The sequence below is a fragment of the Leopardus geoffroyi genome, chromosome D4 (genome assembly GCF_018350155.1).
Source record: "Leopardus geoffroyi isolate Oge1 chromosome D4, O.geoffroyi_Oge1_pat1.0, whole genome shotgun sequence".
NCBI classification, from domain to species: Eukaryota; Metazoa; Chordata; class Mammalia; order Carnivora; family Felidae; genus Leopardus; species Leopardus geoffroyi.
Genome location: NC_059342.1, coordinates 83,489,546 through 83,510,002, shown reverse-complemented (window position 1 = coordinate 83,510,002; position 20,457 = coordinate 83,489,546). Strand labels below are relative to the sequence as shown.

The 20,457-nt window shown below is 55.6% G+C and overlaps 1 protein-coding gene across 3 annotated transcripts in view; it reads right to left on the bottom strand.

Annotated features, from left to right (window-relative positions):
- NEK6 (NIMA related kinase 6) overlaps nucleotides 1–20,457 on the bottom strand; it is an 86,081-nt gene that overhangs the window by 35,201 nt on the left and 30,423 nt on the right. The window contains exons 1-2 of one of the 3 annotated variants that reach the window (XM_045468936.1): nucleotides 19,419–19,519; nucleotides 10,085–10,202 (exon numbers count right to left, since the gene is read on the bottom strand). In XM_045468936.1, the coding sequence (XP_045324892.1) occupies nucleotides 10,085–10,174 (90 nt within the window). In that variant the 5' untranslated portion in view covers nucleotides 10,175–10,202; nucleotides 19,419–19,519. Of the gene's footprint in view, nucleotides 1–10,084; nucleotides 10,203–17,502; nucleotides 17,622–19,418; nucleotides 19,520–20,457 lie in introns of those variants that run through there. The other 2 variants (XM_045468935.1, XM_045468937.1) reach the window with 2 other exon arrangements.

Here is a 20,457-nt window from a genome sequence, read left to right as displayed (position 1 = left end):
TGCCCAGTGAGGCAGCAGTGGCCACGTAGCCCCTTGCCACCGCCCCCCCCCCCGCCCCCTGCAACACACGTGCAAAGTGTTCTGGGGAGAAGGAGAGGAGGGGGTGCCTTCTTGGGCCCTGGAAAGGGGAAGAGGAGGGGAGGACGGCGAGGATGCCTTGGCTCTGGTCTGCCCCGCGCTGGCCTGCCAAAATACGTCCTCCTCCTGCTACCCGCCCCCTCACGCCACTCTGGGACAGGGGGTCACCGCCACTGGGGACCCGCCCCGGCTGGGTGGCGGTGTGAGGACAGGGTCTCACATATAGAAGGGGGACAGAAACATCTGTGGAGTTCATTTTAGGGGGTGAGGGTGAGGCAAGAGGCACAGAGAGCCCCACCCAGGCAGGATGGGACAAATGTCTGAATTTTCTGATGCGAAAAGGCCTCTTCCAGACTTGGGCCGGAAGCATCCAAGAGGGTGGAAGATCAGGAACTTTATTGGGCTGCCTTCTGGAACTCTCCTTCACCCGAATACCAACTTTTAGACAAATAAGCCCCGGAAGGAGCCTGCGGAGCCCTGTGGGGCTGGCATCCGTTTCAGTACGTCTGCTCTCAATCAACCTCGAGTTTTTCCTTCTTTTTCTTTGCTACACGAATGTGTTCAGTTTGAACTGTGAAATAGGCGAAGATAAGGAAAGCATGCCATCGCGGCGAGGTGAGTAGAGTTAGCAACCTGGTATGGTAACTCAAAGTCCTCGCCCGACAACCACCCACGAAGCCTTTAAGACCCCACGTGCTCTGCCCACCCACATCCTCACACCTCTGCGTCCTTGCTATTTTATGACTTTCTCTTGGTCACTTCGCTCCTTCCACACTGACTATCCTTTTTTGTTCTCGCTGGGCCTTCTGCCTGGAATGTCCCTCAGACGCCTCACCGTTTCTCTCCCTTCCACACTTCTGACTCTTCCCCCTTCGTGTTCACCTTCCAGCATTCCAAATCCCGTATTTTACTTAGTTATCTTCTTTGCGTCCCGACCACTAGAAGGTATGCCCCGCAAAATGATGTGACATGCTGTAGGCACTCAATGTTTGTTCAGTGAACAAATATTCACATATATGGAGATGGTGTACTTTCTAAAAACACAAAATCGTGGCGTGCCTGGGTGGCTCAGTCGGTTAAGCATCCAACTCTTGATTTCGGCTCGGGTCATGATCTCACGGTTTGTGAGTTCGAGCCCCGCATGGGGCTCCTCGAGGAGAGTGCAGATCCCTGCTTGGGATTCTCCCTCTCTTTCTGCCCCTCCCCCACTCACACGTGTGTGTGTGTGTGTGTGTGTGTGTGTGTGTGTGTGTGCGCGCGCGCGCACACACGTGCGCTCTCTCAAATAAACTTTAAAAAACTCCACAAAATGGTGTGAACGTTTTACTCTAAGACTTGCTTTCCCCTCTCTCAGTAACTGATGGATATTGTTCACTGACAGTGATTTAAATAACTGCCAAATACAGTCCACAGTAGGCTTGTTTCTAGTCTCTCATCACCACAAATAATGTTGCGATAAACATCCTTATGTAGATCTCCTTATGCCTATTTTCTGGGTTGCTCACTGGTGACCTTGGGCAATTACACAAGCTGCTGGGTCTCAGTTGCCTTGTAAGGCAGAAGTATAGAAGCATGCCTGTTTTATAGGGTTGCTTTAAGGATCACGTGAGATTGCTGAGTACCACCCCCAGCATACAGTAGGTGCTCAGTGGTTTTTATTACTGACGAGTGGGGGTGGATCAGGAGAGAGGGGCCCTGAGCTGCTACTCCTCACCCTGGCCTTTCTGAACCTGCCCAGACCCAGCTCTGTGCCAAGGAAACCCTAACAGCACCCGCCTGCCAGGAGTAAGCGATGGAAGTCCGAGGCTCACAGTCTGCTGCCTCCTTCCCTCAGCAAGGTAACGGTGGGGCCGACCTTGGCTCTGAAGTCTTGAGGCATAATTACCTCTCCTGGTGAGAGATTTGAAGATGCTTCCTAGGGGGGCGCTGAGCAAGGCAGGGCTGGTGGAGGAGGAAGACCACAATCTTATCCACCATATGCCAGTGCCTGTCTAGTAAGTTGTTCAGTAACAATTAACCTACTTATATACAAAGTGCCCATGTAAGAAAGTACAAGCATTTATTGAGCACTTACTGTGTGCCCGGTACCGTGCAGAATACTTCCCACGACTCTGTGAGGAGGCATCACTGTTATCGCCATTTTAGGAAATTGAGGCTCAGAGGGGAGGCAGTGACCAGCTCCAGACCTCGCAGTGAGTAATGGGAGGGATTTGAGCCTGGGACCCGAGACTCCAGAGTCCACGCCCTTTGCGCTATGCTGTGTGGCCTCCCAACTCAGATTCCTCCTCGGCTTTTCCTTCAAGATCCCGTGACTGGCCAGGTCTAGGCTTCTTGCTTCTTGCTTCCAGTCACCTGAGCCCCACCCTGTCCCCCAAACAGGGGCCTCTCCAAAACTGCGCCCCTTAGTCCCCTCCATGTCCCCTGAGCTGAGGCCCTCACCTGCCCAGAGCAAGTGCTCAGGGCACGTGTGTCCAATGACACAATGGGACGGGCTCAAAGCAACCTGGTGCGCTGTGGGACTTGGTGATGCAGCCACTGTCACTTGTGAGTGCAGCTGAAATCACACACCCTCAGAAAAAGTCACCTACAATGCATCAGTTACTGTACCAGCTGCCTACACAGATTTTGTGACTTAAGTCTCCTCACAGCTGGTCAGTGGGGAGCTGAGACCTGAACTCCCTGACCACATAGAGTCAGCTGCACTGAGAGGTGACATGGGCAGGGCCCCTCCCCTCTCCAGGCCTCAGTTTCCCCCCTGGGACAGCGAAGAGTTTGGAGGAGGTGATCTCCTAGGGTCCTTGCTCTGCAAACACTAGGTGAGAAGCCATCGCAAGTGGCTGGAGTCCCCAGCACTCTCTTGTCCACCCCAGAGATGTGCCCTGAAGGCCATGCTGCCCAGAGGAAACTCCCAGAGGACAGAGGTGACATCCCGGCTGGCATCCAGAGACTCCAGATGCACATCTGCATATGCGATGACCCAGATTTGCATTTCCTGTCACAACCCATTCGACCTAATTAGAGGAGTGAGCTCCCGTGTGGGGGTGGGGGGCAGGGGTGGGTTCCTCTGGCAGCAGCACAGCCTGCGAGGGGGACAGTCTGGGCAGGCTCAGGGCCACCACCATCCTCACAGGGGTAGGGATGAGGCCCTGTCCCCAGGGTGGCCTCTGTTCAGGTAGGGGACACCGCGGGCCACACGGTGCAGTGCCCGAGCCAGGAGAGCCCTGACTCAGATTTAACTCAGGGGATGTGAGCAGAAGAGGAAGAGGTGAAAGGAGTCGTGGCCCCATAAGGCCAGACCTCTCCTCAGCCACCTCCAAGGCTTCCTCCCCTGCTGGAGCAGCCCTCAGCCAGCTGGCTCTTGCCCTACAGCTGAGGTCCTCCACAACAGGGGGACGTTAGCAATATCAGCCCCAGGATTCCTCGGAGGATTCCAGATGATGTTGGTGCCAACCATCCAGGGAGCTCTGAGCTGCTGGGCAGACCGGGGGGCAGACCGGGGGCTGGTGGCGAGCAGCTTGCACTATGGAGACGTCAAGGTAATACCCCAGCCCTGATGGCCTTTCTGAAAACTGCTCGTCTAATAATCCTCACTGCCCCGTTACATCTTGGACCCCACGCTGGCTCCTGGGGAAAACAGGCATGGGTTGGCAGAGGGGTGACCCCTGCTCTGGCTCCATCAGCTGAGACACGGACACTGGGGTGCAGAGGCTGGAGTTCCCATCCCAGATCTGCCACTTCCTGGCCGGGGGCCTTGGAGAAGCCCTCTGGGCCTCAGTTTCCTCAACTGGACAATTAAGGTAATAATAGTGCCTCCTTTAGAGGGCTGCTAGGGGGTAAGAAAGTTACCGAATGAAGGCTCTTGGAAGAGCGCCTGGCACGTGGGAGATGCTATAGGGTTGTTAATGTCATTACTGGTATTGGCATTGCTCTGTCTGAGGTGTGGACCTCAGATAAGGTCGGCGCCTGCCTCCTAGGGGGCTGGGGACGAGCTGAGGCAGCGAGGTCGTGGCTGTTGTTATCACCATCACCATCACCATCATCCCCAACCCACGGAAGGTCTGCACTGGGCCTATTTCAAGCTGTGGGCTCTTTGGTTGTGAAAACTACAATGAATTTTAAAATAGGAGAATAAGATCAATGGTATGCCATTTCCTTCACACCCACCATGTCAGACGCCACGTTGGGGGTTTAAAGTATACCATCTTGGGGCGACTGGCTCAGTCGGTTAAGCATCCGACTTCCGCTCAGGTCGTGATCTCACAGTTTGTGAGCTTGAGCCCCGCTTCGGGTTCCACACTCTCTCCCTCTCTCACTGGTCCTCGCTCATTCATGCTCTCTCTCAAAAAAAAAAAAAAAAAAAAATATATATATATATATATACACACACACATACCATCTCAGTCTTCACGGTCCCATTTTACAGATGAGGAAACTGAGGCTCAGAGAGGTCACTTACCCATCGTCACCTGACTGCAGTAAAGCAGTGAGGTGGACGTGCCCCTGTAGCCTTCTGACTTCACGGTCCCCTACATGGGTCGTCCAGGACTGTTTGCCAAGGGACTGAGCTAGACCACAGGCTTGCTCGGCTCCCTTTGGAGGGCTATGCTGTGAGCCACTCACTGGGAAAATGTGGCTGGAAATTCTGACTCCTCACCCCCCTTCCCCAGGGTGGGAGCCCCTTACTTCTCCCCCAGAGGAGGAGCAGATGGGCGGAGAGGCCGGGAGGCGGCGGCAGGGGTGCTGACCCGCTCTGGTGCTAGCTGCAGTGAGCCCTCGGGGGGGAAACACCATCTCAGAGAGAAGAGCCTCTGGGCGACTCCCTGGGCAGCAGGAGGCTCGGCTGAACCAGGAGTCCCCTCTTTCCCTGATCCCATCCCTCCCCCCAGAAATACCACCAGCCTTCTCAGGCCAAGGCCAGACATGGCGGGCTAGTGAACCACCCCAGGACACCCCCTCCCCAGAAAGCTCAGAGAAACCCAGGCTCTCTTCTGCAAGTCAGATCAAATTAGGCCACGAACACCTCCCACCCTGCGCTAAGTTGAGTTTAAAATGTTTGAACCACAAGAAGCCTCAGCCATCGACAAATCCTTAAAAAAAAAAAAAGGGAGCATAAAATTACATGTTAAAAGAATAAAAATGCATTCGCCCAATTAATTTTCTGAAATCTCATTAAAAAATTTAGCCTGACTAAGTCAGACTTCTGACCTGAATTTTAATCATCTTTACACTGAATGGGTCTTTTTTTTTCCCTGATATTTGCAATGCATCATTAATTTTAAGGCAACTGTTTCTGTGATTTTAAAAAGCATACTTCATCAGAATGACATTTCCTGTAAACGAATTTCACCTTTAAAGACATCTGACATTGTGTGTAGGGAACTTCTAATGGGTTCGGTATACGTGTATACGGTGATGTGTTTTAAATCTGTGTTACACAGAAGAGGGGCATGATTTACAGAGAGTCCATATTGTCAGGCTCTTCACGAGGCCATCCCTGCTCAGCTCTTCACAATCTGGCTAATTTCAAGCCCAAAGCTCATCTTCCCTCTCGTAGATCTCGTGACGAGAAGGAGGGGTGCCGTGGGGCCCCAGGACCCGGGGTGACTCCTGGCTCTGCCCCTCAAGAGCAAAACGCACACGTTATTTACCTCGATTTCCTTCCCTGCGAAACAGAGTTCTGAATAAGACCTGGTTCTCTGAGTCGGGAGGAGGATGGAATGAGGTCAATGCCAGGTGTCACTACTGGCACCATGGCCGCCGTGACTGTCCCAACCTGAAAGTCTAGACTCTGCTCCGAGGGCCACACGCGCGTGGGAACAGTGAGCAACATGCCCAGAACTTGGAAGTCACCTGGTAACAAACCTAGAATCATCTCAGCTGCGGTGCGTCCCCCAGGACAATTCCCACTAACTGAGCTCAGAGAAAGCTGAGCTTAAACATACATAAAAGAATCTGGGAACCAGCCCCGATGACTAACGAGCCAAGACTTGAAAGGGGAAAGGCATAGAGAGCGTCAGTCATTCCACCACGAGGTCGGATACATCCTCGACTTCTCTCTCCCTCATCCCTTCAGTTACCAAGTGCAGTTGCCTTTCCCCCCCGGAAGTCTCTGGAATCTTTTCTCCCTGTGGTCAGCTGTTTAAGACCGAGACAGGGAAGGGAAGGCAGGCTTCCTCCTATTTTCACCTTACTTGTGCCTTGAGCGCCAGCAACCGGTGTTCTTTCAAAAACGAAAACTCCCTTGTCCACCTAAGACCCTTAATGGGCTCATCATTCATTCACTATAGACTCAATTCCAGGTGACACAGCCTTTCATCAACACCAGGAAGCACTGGCATTTAAACACCTGCCTAACCTGACTGGTCCTTTACCTTCAAGACTGGCTCCTTCCTCCTCCTGGGACATCCTCTCCGTCCTGCCCCACACTCCTGATGGTTGCCAGCCCACACATCATCCCTCTAGAGCTCACCCGTCCCACCCCACCCTCTGGGCTCCCTCAGCATCTGCCCATCCCTCCGTGGGGCCTTCCACCTCTCGTACGGACTGTCTCTACTTCTGTGTGGGGCTCCTTAGCAGACCCAAGGCAGAAATGAGACAGGTCCTTGCTGAATTTATGACACGTCGGCAAACACTTCTTGAATTTTAAAAGCTGTTAATATTTGGCCATTAAATCTTACCTAACTACCAACACTGCTTTGGGAAGATTTTTATAAAGATTTTGGCCTGTGTGATTCAGATCTAAGAGGCAGCTGTCTATCCATCCCGTGAAAAGTAACGCGCATTCCTCTTTCTCTGAATAGGGCCGAATGTAACTGAACTTGGCGTGCCCCAAGCAGGTTTGCAAAGACTTTCCAGATGGAAGACACATTAACCAGAGCTTTCTCAGACAAGAGCACCTTTCTCCTTCTTGGAAATTCACGTGGTTCTTAGTGGGTCAGCTATGTTTCACTCCTGACGAAAATGGTCTGCAGCACACTGGTAAAATCATAAAGCGTCGGGACATTAAAGCTCTTTTTCTCAACTGCATTCATTCGTTCGTTCATTCATTCATTCATTCATTCATTCATTCATCTGAAATCTCAATGATTTCACATGTGATTCCACTGGGTTCAGCAAACATATTTGCATAAGCTGACAGCTCTCACAGCTAGAAAGCTCCTTGAAATGACAAACCATTAGCCTGCAGCACAGGAAGTTAACGAAACCAGTTTTGAGTGTTTGTTAAGTTGTTCTTTTGACACCGTGGGTATTTCCAACGCTGGGTTCCTGAGTCGTGAAAACTAAAATGAATGTTAAAATATGAGAATAAAATCAGTGACGGGGCGCCTGGGTGGCTCAGTGAGTTAAGGGGGGGGGGACTCTTGGTTTCAGCTCAGGTCACGATCTCACGGTTTGTGAGATTGAGCCCCACACCAGGCTCTGTGCTGACAGTGAGGAGCCTGCTTGGGATTCTCTTTCTCCTTCTCTCTCTCTGCCCCTCCCCAACTCACACTCATGCTCTCTCTCTCAATAAGTCAACTTTCAAAAAAGAGTAAAATCAGTGACACACATCTCCTTGACACCCACAATGTCAGACGCCATGATGCTTTAAAGTATACCATCTCACAACCCCATTTTATAGATGCGGGAACTGAGGCTCAGACCGGTCTTTTACCCAATGTCACCTGGCTGGTGACAGATGGAGTTGGGAAGTGAGCCCCACCTGGTCTAGAGCACAGTATTTTTGTCACTGTGGGCCCTGGCTCCTTCCTCTAAGGATGATTTCAGGGAAACAGCAGCGTGTCCTGCCCCGAAGGAAAATGCCTCTGTGGTCAATTTGAGGAGTTTCTATGGGCCCGAAACTGGCAAGATTCGGGCCCTGATGTCTCCCCAGCTGGTGTTTAAATACCGGTGCTTTCTGAGTGGAGGAGAGAGGAAGCGTCTGTCTTCATTCCCGCCCGAACCTGCAACAGTGCCGGTGTGAACACGGCTGTGGACCCCAGTTCTGCAAACCCGGCCAGATGCTGGTGGGTGTGGGGACACCTTCACCGACAGCCGCTGCCCAACGACGAGTAATCGCGTCTAATTACACTTAACTATGTCATTACCCACTCCAGCATGTGCGACGAGAGGCCCGGACGCCGCGGCCGCCGCAGCCCGCCGCCGCCTCGCCTTGTTCGTGAAATAATTACGGGGCTCTCTCCTCTGCCAAATGAGGCTGTAATTAACCCTAATTGCTCAAAATGCAACTGGCTAATTCTGGGAGATTAATCAAGGGGGACTCAATTGTTAGTGAATGACTTAATATGACAAATTGCTACATCACCCGAGGAGGCCCCACTGCCCCCAGCCATCAGTGAGATGTCCTGGTGGACTCTGGACCAGCCGTGTCCATAGGCCTTCGGGCCTTCTGGGATCTGCGTCTCCAAATTCCATGTAGGAAATGGGCCTGCATCCCATCCAGTAATGGGAACAAAGTACGAACAGTGTAGATGTGCTTGGACAGCCTGAGAGTGCAAGAGCATGGGTACACACACACACACACACACACAGACACACACACACAGACACGGCGTCTACCAGTTCACACATCTGGCCTCTGCGTGAACCTATAAAGGTGCTCCCTCCCTTGGGCTGACGCAGCTCTACCCTGGGAAGCATGGCTTGATGGGAGCTCGGGTGTGGAAGGATTTCAGACCCGTCTGCCTCCTTGGCCAGGCGCCTTTGTGCAGCGTGCACCTGTACAACTGCACATGGCAACCCTGGCCAAGCAGGTCAAACACCAGTCCACCTGAAGTCCTCTGACAGGAACTAGGCAGTCAGTAAAGGCTGGTACAAGCCTTCCGTGGCTCAAGGAGGTAGCTGTCTCCGAATCTCCCCCTGATTCAGGTCTCACGGCTTTGGGGAAAAAGCCAACCCTGGACCTGACTTTTCATCATTCCAGGCTGCGCACCAGACCCTACAGCACCTGGCCCTGGCTCTCTGTCCCCCCTAGGCCTTTGTATGCCACTTCCTCAAGAAGCCTCTCTGGCCATCTAGTTTGGATCGTGTGCCTTTTTCGAGCTCCATGGGCCCCCGAGTTTCTTCTGCCCGGCTCATCTTTCTCCCCCAGGAGGCTGTGTGCTTTCTAGGAGCAGAACTGGGTCCGTCGCACACACCGCCAGGCAGGGCTATACTACACGTATCTGTAGTTCATTCAGTCAGCAGGCATCGAGGGGCTCCTCTGTGCCTGGCCTGGGATGATGTGACCAGTGATGCCTCACCCCAGAAGGTCCTCTGTTTAGGAAGGGAGACAGACTCAGGAACCAGCTCCCCAGCGGGACACCGTGGCCATAACCCAGCACCCGTGCAGCACAGAAGAAGGAGTGGGGTGGAGCCGGAAGGCTTCCTAGAAGCAGCAGCATTTGGACTGAGGCCTGGAGGAGTTGGGGAGGGCACCCAGGCCCAGGGAACAGTGTGCACAAAGGCACGGAGTGTGAGGGCGACTCGGAACCCCAGAAACTGTCTTCAGGGAAGCTGCAGGTGGCTGCCTGGCTCTCCAAGGATCTACATCAAGGCTGAGGCAGGTGTGAGGAAACCAGCGTCCTGGTTCTAGACAAAGAGGCTGAAGAGGGCCAGGGCACAGCTAAATCCAAAAGGAAGGCCGGCCTCAGCTCAGAGCGAGGAAGCACTTGCCGACCCCGCGCACAGGCTGCCCCAGAGCCCCTTACTCTCTCCTTGGGGCCTCCACAACATGGCCTTTCTACCCAGCGTGGATGCCACCGAAATAAAGCTGTTCCAGGCACACGGCAATCCCAGAGACAGACCAGAGTCCGGCACAGAGAAGGCTTCTCTGAGTGCTGCTGACTGAAACAAGGGCTGAGCTGGTGGGCAGTGAGCCCCACTCCCACCCCTGGATGCATTCGAGAAGCGACTCTGTCTAGTGGCTGCTGAGGGGCGTCCTCCAGTGCCCGGGATGAAGCAGCCTCAGGGATCTGTGTTCCTCGGTGAATCCCCAGTGCTCTGCAGACAAAGGAAGAGGCCTCACCTGTGGGTCAGGAGGGTGTGCGGGCCCCGGCGTGTGGCAGAGGTTGTTCGGGCTCCCTCCGTGGGGCATGTGGCTGGGCTGTCCAGCCATCCTGCATGCCAGCCTCACAAGGCACAGGCTGCAAAAGAAAATGAGGGCTTTCTTAGACACACGCCTGTTTGCTTTCTCTGCCGGATGGCACTGGGATGAGGCGGGACTGTCAGATTTTACATTTTCCAGATAGACCAGCCCGGGTGCTGGGCGGCCATCCAGCCCAGCAGTGCCTGGGCTAAGACTAGATACCCGACGTGACACGCTTTCCCTCCATTATCCTGTCTGACTAGGTCGCTGGGGTTATCTCTCCCCGCTGGATAGAGGAGGTGGAAACACGCTCTGTGCAGGGAAAAGTCTAAAGGTGGCCCCCCTGCCAGCCAAGGATGTGCCAGATTCAACCCCACAAGTGCTAGGCTCCAAAGGCTTGTTCTTTCCACATTACTGTCCACCCCGTGCCTCTTGGCAGAAAGTTACAAAGCCCCGTCCCCCATTACCACCCCCACAAAAACCCAGGTTGGCAGCCTGGGTGGTCAGGAGAGAGACCGTGAGCCAGACTGCATGCAGCGGCTGCAAGAAGGACCCGACCTCTCCATCCTCGCTGGGCCCTGATGCACAAAGCACTGGGAAGGCCGAGGCCATGGGGGCCCCTCACAGTGCCACAGACACCTCGGGGCAGGCGCAGAGCCCTCTGTACAGGGGAACCGCCCCTTCTACCCCCAGGGGTTGGGCTGCCACGTCAGAGGCCCCCAGGAGAGTCAAGGACGCTAGCCACAGCAGCTGCTCCTGATTAAGCACCCACTAGGTGCCCAGGCCTGCGCTAAATGCCATCTAAGAATCACTCCCAATGTCCCTTCCACCCCCAGGGTCACAGGCAGCCTCTGCTGGCCTCCCTAGCAGAGGCCTGCCTCGGGGGCACGGACCAAGGCTGAGGCACACAGAGGCAGCTGTACAGCCGGAGGGGAGAGCCAGCATCCGGCTACCATGAGCCTCCTGGATGCAAGGGAAAAAGCCCTCCTTGGGAGGAAAGCCTTTCCTCCACCCACAGGCGTTTCTGCAGCACCTTGTTGTGTCCAGGGCCAGGCCTGCGGAGGATGAAAGGGGCTGACGCCCAGGAGGCACCCGTCACACTGCAGGCATAAGGCGAAGGCCCCCGGATCTGGCTGCCTCTACTTCTACCAGACCCTGGCCTGTCTGTCCCACGGACTTGACACATCCCAAATAGAGCCCCTGAGGACTGGCCCAGGCTATTGGAGCAGCTTCGTCTATATTCTCTGGAGAGCCAGAGTCCCTAGGAATCAATGACCTCAGTCAATGACCAAGGGGTCCAGATGAAAGTCAGCGCCCTTGCCTTGGGTCAGGATACTCTGAGGTGTAACCCACACTCCAGAGCCCTGGGTGGGGCCTCCCCCGCTCCCTTACGGTCTTCCCCACTCGGCCCTCTCCGGGTCTGCTACTGGGGAACCAACCTAAGACATCACTTTCTCCCCGGACACACTCTGCCTCTCTCAATCTTGAACCTGGTCATCTATACCAGCCAAATCCCAAACAGAGAGCCTTCCCCTGGTCTAGTGGCTCAGCAAGCTGTGGCACATACCTCCTAAGTAAACACATGCCCCCATTAACAGGGGTGTCTGGGCTGCGGGAAGGGAATCTCTTCCTTCCTCCCCGCCGTAGGTTTTTCCAGCCACAGTGGGTGGCATCCAGTCTTCCCAGGCTCAGGGATGTCTGTGATGCCTTCTGATCTATCAAAGCATGTCCACCAACTCCCAAATGACCCACGACGCTTGCCTCCCCAGCTCTGCCCCCGAAGGGACCCCCGGCCACTCTAGAGCCTGCACACTGGCATGATGGGGTCCAGTGCCCATGCTTCCTCTGCCCTCCAGACGGGCCCAGCTCCTCCCTCACACGTTTCCTCAGCTGTTTCGGGGGGAAAGCCGCTCTCCGGCACACCAAGTAGACGGCTGAAATCAAGGCACCCAACTCAGGCTAGCAGGGGGAGCCTCCGGCGGCGGAGAGGGCATGCAGGGTGGGGGCTGCGTCCCGCCAAAGCACAGCCCGTGCTGTCTCCTGTCTGTGAAGCTGCCAAGACGGAGCCAGTTTTGACCCACAAACATGGCATTTTATGTGATAGGATGTCTTGCTCTCTTTTTTCTCTTATCTCGAATAGGCAGCAGGGGGAGGGCACCGTGGGGGTGTCTATACCTCTGAGGCCTCTCCCCCCATCCAACCCCTCCCTCTGTCCCAGCGCGGGACTCACCTCCCACCTGGGTCCCCGGGTCTCCCAGTGCCTGTGCCCCGCTCACTGAGCCCCGCTCCACGTGGGCCACGGAGGCTTCCGGAGATGGGACCACAGCCCCCTCGGCATCTCCCGGCCATCTGTGCCTGAGCTCCCACACCGGAGCGCACGCCCCCAGGGTGACAGGGTTGAGGACCAGGAGGAAGAGCCCCAGGATAAACAGACAAACACGAGCAGCTTCCCGAGGCAGCGCTGGTACTCAGGGGGGTAAACGTGTGCAACAATAAACCGGATTTGGAGGGAACAGAATGTAAAATGCGCATGCATTTTAAGATAAAACCGGAGACTCCTGCAGGCTCTGCGGCTGCTCGGGGCTGCACCCCCAGACCCCTCAGGGTGACATGTTCACCGTCCTCTGCCCTTAGGGAGACCTCCAGGGAAAGGTTGGAGAAGAACTGTCTTCAGCAAGAAGGTTCTGTCTTTATCTTAGAAGGTGCCAGAGTGGCCTAGAGGCCAGGTGCACGCATGTACTTGCTCATCCACCCACCTGCTGACTCCGGATGCCCCTTCCCTCATCACACCCCACCCAGCCTGTGGGGGCCCATGGGCCTGGGTTTGTATCTCAACACTGTCACTCACCAGCCAGGAGCCTGGGCGCCACACTGGGCAGAAGCTTTTGCTTGGGTCATTCCTACCCGCCCCCGCCCCACCTCGTGTGGTATTAACAGCGCCCTCCCAACATCTGCACCCAGAGGCAGCAGACTGCACGCTCTCAGGGCTTCTCGGGAGACCCCAGACCTCACACGGGGCTCCGGGGGCACTGTCCAGGGGTCCCTGGCCTCATCAGAAATAAGAGTAATTAATAATGATAAGTCAACGATTATGTACCCTTCTTATGCTAGGCCTTGCTCTATACACTTCACCTCTTAGCCCACCTCGTTTTAACAACTCCATGAGATAGGGTCTATTATTGTCCCATTTTTCAGAAGAGGAAACCGAGGCACAAGAAGGTTAAGAGATTTTTCCCAGATCCACAGCAGTGGAGCCAGGACTCAAACCCACGGTGGCATCGTTGCCTAAAACCACCACGCTGCACTCCTCACAGGCTCTCAGTGGCAATTCATCATCTTTCTTTGTTTCATACAAAGTTGAAAACTTCCTATGTCGTCTCCCCACTGAACAAACAGTCCCCTCAAAAACAGGACCTGTGCTGGGTGGGCAGGGGTGAGGGGCACGAGGGGCCATTTCCCCCACAGGGGCCCCACAGACAGGAGCCCCTAGGGTCCATGCCCTTTGGGACGGCACCGTGGTGACTCAGCTCTGCCGTCCCTGGTTCCTTTTCTGCCAACCCCCTGGAGCTTTGGTAAATTACTGTGCCTCGGAGCGGTTCTGTCCAGAACCTAATGGAAGGGCGGCTCCATGTCCTCCCCAGTGAGGAAGAGGGGCCTTTGTTCCAAGAAAGAAGCAGCCAAGGGGGACTCTGCAAGGCACAGAGTCCCAAGTGTCAGAGAGGGACACTACACAGGGGAAGGAGGGAAGAGGGAACGGGGGGAGGGGAGAGGTGGGGCGGAGAGGAGGAGGAGGAGGAAGGAGGAGGAGAGGAGGAGTGGGAAGGGAGGGAGGGAGGTAGAGAAGGAAGAGGGGATGGTTGGGAGAAAGGCATGGAAGGTTCTCTGAAAAGAACCTTCAGTTTTTTCCGGTGGGCCAGATCTTTCCCTTGCATCCTGGGGCTGTTGGGAGACCCATTTTATTTATAGATGAGGACACAGACTCAGAGAGGGGAGGCTGGAGGTCATGTGGCCAGTAAGCTGCATGGGGAGATGTGCTCTCACTGACTCCAAAGCCCTTTCTGGGTCCAAGATAGCCACTGCCTCTCGCTCTCCAGGGGTGCTGGATTTCAGACATTTTGCATTCTGTCCGTCTATACCTCAGGGGAAACCCAACCCCTTCACCCTGGAAATTCCTGCCAAAAACTGCTTCTTAGGGAGTGTTGATGCAGAAAGGCCGAGGCACACAGACACAGAGAGCAGGGAAAGTCCCTCAGCACTCATGGGCATCTCATGGGCATCTCTGGGTAGCACAGGGAGCAAGCTGGCTGCCTGTGCCTGGTGGCTCCCGCCAAGTTGCAGAACAATGAGGCCCAGGCAGCCAAAGCCCAAGTCAGAGGCCAAAAATCCGTGGAATGTGAGACCCAGGCACAGACCACACTGAGGGCCCCCTAAAAGAGGGCCTTTCTTCTACAGGAAGCAAGGGCCCTGCATTTCCAAGGCAGGGGGGATGCACAGTGTGGCTCCCAGCCTGGGTTCTCAACGTGTGTGCGTCTGCCAGGTTACCGGGGACCGAATCAGGATGCATCTAAGGGTTTAAGCAAGGCCTGCTGGGGAGTCCAACTGCCTAGGTTCAAATCCTGGCCTGGCTTCATTTAACCACGCAGTGTCTCAGTTTCCTCATCTGGAAAATGGGGCTAATAAGTAAGATGTTCCTCTTAGGGTCACTGAGAGAATTAAACGTGTTACCAGATGTAAATGCTTACAGCAGAGCCCGACACAGGTGAAGGCCCTCTGAGATGCCAGTCGCTCCCAGTATGGTTATCACTAACCCTCACTGGGCAACAGAGGGCTGAGTGATCGCCTCCATGTGACAGACACGGGAACTGGTGCTCAGAGAGGGGTAGGGGCTTGCCCAGGGTCACGTAGCTGGTAAGTGACAGAGCTGGGGCTCTTGGCCCCCAGACCTTGCTCTTTCTGCCTCACTGCACGTCCTCCTTAGGACCGCTCTGGAACAAATGCTTTTATCACTCATGTGAAGCGTGGCTACCTTCGCAAAGCCCCCCGAAACTCTCCTCCAAGCCCTGGCCTTTGGACAAGGCTCTTACTAATATGGGGCCTGGGTTTCATCTGGGTGCTCCCTGGAAGGAATCGGCTTCTGGGCTGGGCAGTGAGGTTTCTCCAGTGGCCTCTCTGACCAGGACTGTCACCTGGACCTTGCCTCCCAACTTCTGGAAACTTCATCTAGAAGAGTCGTGTCCCTCCTTACCCTACTGACAAATGCCACGCCTCGCGGAGGCTGGCAGCTCAGTGGGGCCCTTGCCCTCCCCGTGAAAGATGACTCAAGACTCCAGGTAGGCTCAGGAAGGCTCAGGGCGAGTCCCCGGCTTGGGGCGGGTTCAGGGGGGGTCTGTGCGCGTGAGGATCTGTGTGTTGGGGGTCTCATGGTGGTGCATTCCTACACTGTGTGGGCGCAAGTATGTGTTTATACCCCACTTTGTTCCCAGACCCTGAGGCAGAAACAGCGTGTCCTGCCTACCCTTCTCAAAACGTGTGCACGCAGGTCGGGTCCTCCTGATGACCGCGAGACTTTGAGCCCGGCCACATTCTGGGTCTGTCAACTGAGGCAGGGGCGTCACTGCCCCTCATTCGGGGGTGGGAGTGGTGAAGGCCAACGCGGCTCCCCGGCTGCCAGGCTGTGCCAGGCCCTCAGCCTCCGAGGCTCAGCCTCCACCGGAAGCCAGCCCCCACGCCAGTTTCCCTGAGGAAGGCCCCTCTCGGACCTTCCAGCGGAGTGAACAGCTTTATGGGTTGTTTTCCCAATGCAGGAAACTATCGCTGTGACTTCCCACCCTCCCCTTTCCTCCCTGAACAAGTGACCCAACACCAGCGTGGGCACCAGGGACTTTCCGTCTGTCCAGCAGGCTCCCGGTGGCGGAAGCCCAGGATGGATGCCCACCGCCCGAAGCCGTCGGCCAGCCCAGAGAGGAGAGACGCCACAGGCCAGCACTGCCTAACACACCCCTTCACTTACGGAGATCCGAGGCCCAGCCAGGAAACACGGCAGCTCGCGGAGCCTGGCCGCTGGTGGGGTCAAGGCTAGACCAGCTTCAGCACCACAACACCCACTTCGAGCTCCTCCCCTGAGCTGAGTCACCTGAACAGCTCCCAAGAAGCCCAAGAGGTGCCATCACCCCCATTTTGCAGATGAGGAAACTGAGGCTCTGAGGAGAAACAGCCCTTGCCAGAATCTACACATCAGAGAATGCTGCCATTTAAACGTGCTTCTCAGACCAGCAAGGCCGTGAACAACCAAAGAAACTCCACTGACTTCACGTCCCAGGAGGAGGCCTGGGGCCGTAAGGAATGTCCTACCCACGCAGACCGGCTGGTGGGGAGAACATAACAGCAGCCGCCACTAATGGAACATATGCTGTGTTTGTACCCGGCCCGTGCCCAGTGCTGTGCGTACCCTGCTCCCTTACAGCAACCTTAGGTGGCGGCTGCTATAATCTGCATTGTGCAGAAGAAGACACACAAGTTCAGACTGGTTAAGTGATGAGCCCAAGGTCACATAGCACACAACAGGCAGAACTGACCCTTGAAGCCAAGTCTGTGTGACTCCCCTGGTCCATACTGCCTTGGGAGAGTGAATGAATGAATGAGTGAGTGAGTGAGTGAGTGAATTCTGGCCCAGAGGTTTGGTTCTGGCTGCTGTGTCCTTCCCCCACCCTGGCCTCACTTCTCTTCTGGTCTTGGGATAAGCAGACGTTACCCATTCATCATTTGACAGGAAGCAGCCAGATCTCAGGCCAGAGTCGTGGGGGCCTGGGAGCCATAGGGGATGAGCCACAGATGGTGTCTAGTTTCCTGACTGGTCCTATGTCCCCTCACTCCCCACCCCCAAAGCCACACATGCCGCTCCGATTCCTCAGCTCCAGGACCAGTAGAAGACTGTCTTCTCTCTAAGACACGGGACCGCGACCAGCCCCGTCCTTCCAGGATGGCAGGACCTCTGTACAGGGTGGGCCTGCAGAACCTAGAGGTCAGCAGCTGATCTCCTGCCTCGTAACCCAACCGCCAGCCCACAACGGGAAGGTTCCCTCCCCTGAACACACAAATCCCAATCTGCTGCTTCCCACCCACAGCTCCCCAGGCCAAGGCCCACGTGCCTGGACAAGGCATTCCAAGTCCTGCCCGGCCGGCATGGGCCTGCCCTCCTGCATTTCCCAACTCCTCCACCCCACCCCAGGCCCCCGAACAGAAGGGCCTCCCCTTCCCGACCACATACCCGTGTGGCAAAGTCCCACCCGTACATCAGGACCAGATCCTGGGTCCTACTCAGACTTGACACTTCCTGGGAGGTCTTGGTAAAGTCTCACCTCAGATGCCTCCATCCATAGAGAAGCAACAGTCGAACCCTGAACAGTGGGCACGCAGGGGCAGTGGGGCGCTACCAAGGCCCCCCTTCCCCATCTGCTGGCGTCTAACTGAGTTCTTGGTCATTCTCTCTTCCTCCTCTGCTGGCCTCTCAAACAGGAAACCCATCTGTGTGGTCATCTCTAAACTGTCAGTGTCTCACCCAGGTCCTGGCAGAGGGAGCAGGCTGAATAAACTTCTGACCAGCCAGGGCGGGGAAGCCGGTGGTTCCTCCCACGCTCCTGAAACCCAAGCAAGAAACGTGCGCCTTGGTGCGCAGGGCCCCCCTGTCGCCGATCAGACAGAAATCACCGAGCCACTCAAAACAGACCTCTCCTCACACTGCAGGGCTTCCCAGAGCCTTTTTAAAATTGAGAAGGTTCCTAATCACCTTTCATTTCCTCCTGCTTGTTTAATCAAACTCGATTCTGGGGAGAAAAAATATATGTATAGGAGCGGGACACATCTCGTCCTTCAGTTAAAGGAGCAGTGAGGCAACTGGTTTCTGTCCAGGACACTTGGCACTTCCTCTGGGCCAACGTGGCACCTCAGTACATCCACGCCGTGAGGTCTGCAATGACCCCATTTCACGGAAGGAGAAACCAAGGCGCAGAGAAGTGACCCACCAAGCCCCGGCCTCCAGCAGGATGGCAAGTCCTGTGTTTGAACCGAAACCTAACTCTCTCCAAAGTCTGGGCTCTAATCTCCTTCGCCTGGGGCAATCCTTGGAGACCACCTCGGAGCTGGAGGAAGCTGGGATCTCACTCACTCACCCCTTGGGCAATCCCACCATCCCAAGGACCCCTGCCCTTTAGATAAATGACCTCAGTCTCTCCTCAAGGCCTTCGCGGACTCTGCTCCCCCTCCCTGGCATGAACTGCCTCCAGGCAAACCTGGCTCCTGCTTCAGAACCCAACCTGGGCTACCTCCTCCAGGTAGTTTTCCTGGACTCCCTCAGTCAGCTACTCCTTGGCTCCACAGCCTTTGTCCTCGTGTTGTCGCTGCCTGTTCACATGCTTTTCCCTCCCCAGATGAAGATTTCCTTGAAGGCAGAGACCAAGCCGCTCATCTCTGCAGCCCCAGCAGGCCACAAAGGGAGGGCCAGGTAAATGGCACTCATCTAGTCCGTAAACGCCAGAGGCCAGAAAGGAGAAGCCTGAGGTCCTGGGGCCAGCTCATCCCAGGGGCCACTGGCAATGGATAATTTCAGGGAGAAATTCCTCTACCCCCATCTCCTGTCTCAGACCATAGCTACTGCCCTGACAACCAATAACCAAAGGAGGGAACCCAGGGGAGCGGCCCCCAGCTTCGGTGTTTGGGAAAAGCGTGCCCTGGGAGCCACCATAATCCCACCCAGGGATTTCCACACGTGGGACGTTCTTGACCCCCTTGCCTCACCTTATTTGGTTTCCCGCCCCCGTCTTAAGGTTTGAAGGGAGAGCTATCCCTGGTGGGAGAATCTTCTGCGGAGAACTCACTGCTCAGACATCAGACACAAGCCCAGGCAGCCGAACTTCACCCGGGAGAAAAAAAAGAATTTTTTCTGCCTCCCTCATAACCTCAGGGATTCTGGCAGAGCCCACGAAGACGCAGTGTGAAACCTGGTATTGACAACTGCCCTCCCCCCCAAGCTGGGTGGTGGCAAAGGTCATGCCGAGCTGGAGATGGTGCCGACCCCGCTGGCAGCCCCCACCAGGCGGACGATCAAGTGAGCAGCAGTGACAGAGGTACAGCCAGGTCAGGTGCCCCAGGAGTCCAGGCCCCAGAAGTCTCTCCTGCCTGCCTCCCTGCCACTTGCTGTGCACACCCTTGCGGCAAAGGTGGCAGCAGGAAAGAGTGAGGGCTTCCCCGTAGCTGGAGACAGGGCAGAGGCCAGTACCTTGCAAAGTGGCTCCTGAGAAGCTCGGGAGAAGTGCTGCTCAGCTCAGGGTCGACGGTGGGTATGTGCAGTGCAGGGGCCTCTGGGCATCTGGGAGGCCTCTCTGTGCCAGGGCGGGTGAGGGAAGAGGGGCCGGCCCTGTCTCGGTGTGGGACTTCCCCTGCCCGAGACTCCCATCCCCAGTCCCTGCCAAAAGGAAACTCCCCCACCACCCGCTGCTCCAGAAATAACTCCGCTGCCACCTCCGTGGTGAATGGAACTTGTCACAGCCACTGGGGAGCCCTATGCTCACCAGGGACTGGAATCTGATGGCAGCGGCCACCAGACAGTCTAGGAAAACACAAGCGTGCCCCAAACCAGCAGGCTGCGAATGCAATCAGAATGCACTCTGGGATCGCCCAGTCCTGCTCCCCTTTTACCTTCTGGGAAACTGAGGCTGGAGGACAAGAGGCTGGCTAGGGCCGTGAGCACAGCAGTGGCAGCATGTGGCCAGGACCCAGCCTCCCTAACCCCTTCCATACCCTACGATGCTCAGGCAAAGGGATGTGCTCTCCAGGCTCTTTATGAACCCCTTTCCCCCAACCCAGAACCAGGCACACTGCCAGCAGACGGCAGGATTAAACCAGCCTGGGCTTTGGGAAGGACAAGGTGTCCCTTCCCTTGTCCCTTGCACTCCATCCCCACCCATCCCTGCTGGGGCCCAGCAAATGCTAAGAAGTATAAAAGTTCTTGCTGTCCCTTGAAAAGCCTAACCCTTTCTAGTCTCTTCCTTTGTAAGCTGGGACAAAGATATTTGTTGCCTCAGAGAGGAGAGCTTTGGTAGGAAGCGGCCCTGCTTCGGAGCCCTGGGTCTGTCATGTCCCAGCTGCGGGTACCCCAGCGTTACCACCCTGGGCTGCTGGAGGGGGCCGTGATGTTACGTGAATCAAAAGTACTTAGCCATGGGCCCGGCACATAATAGACACCCAATCAATGGAGTTACTATTGATTATTATTACATCCTTATTCAGGACCCATACTCTCCCACCAAGGCTGTGGA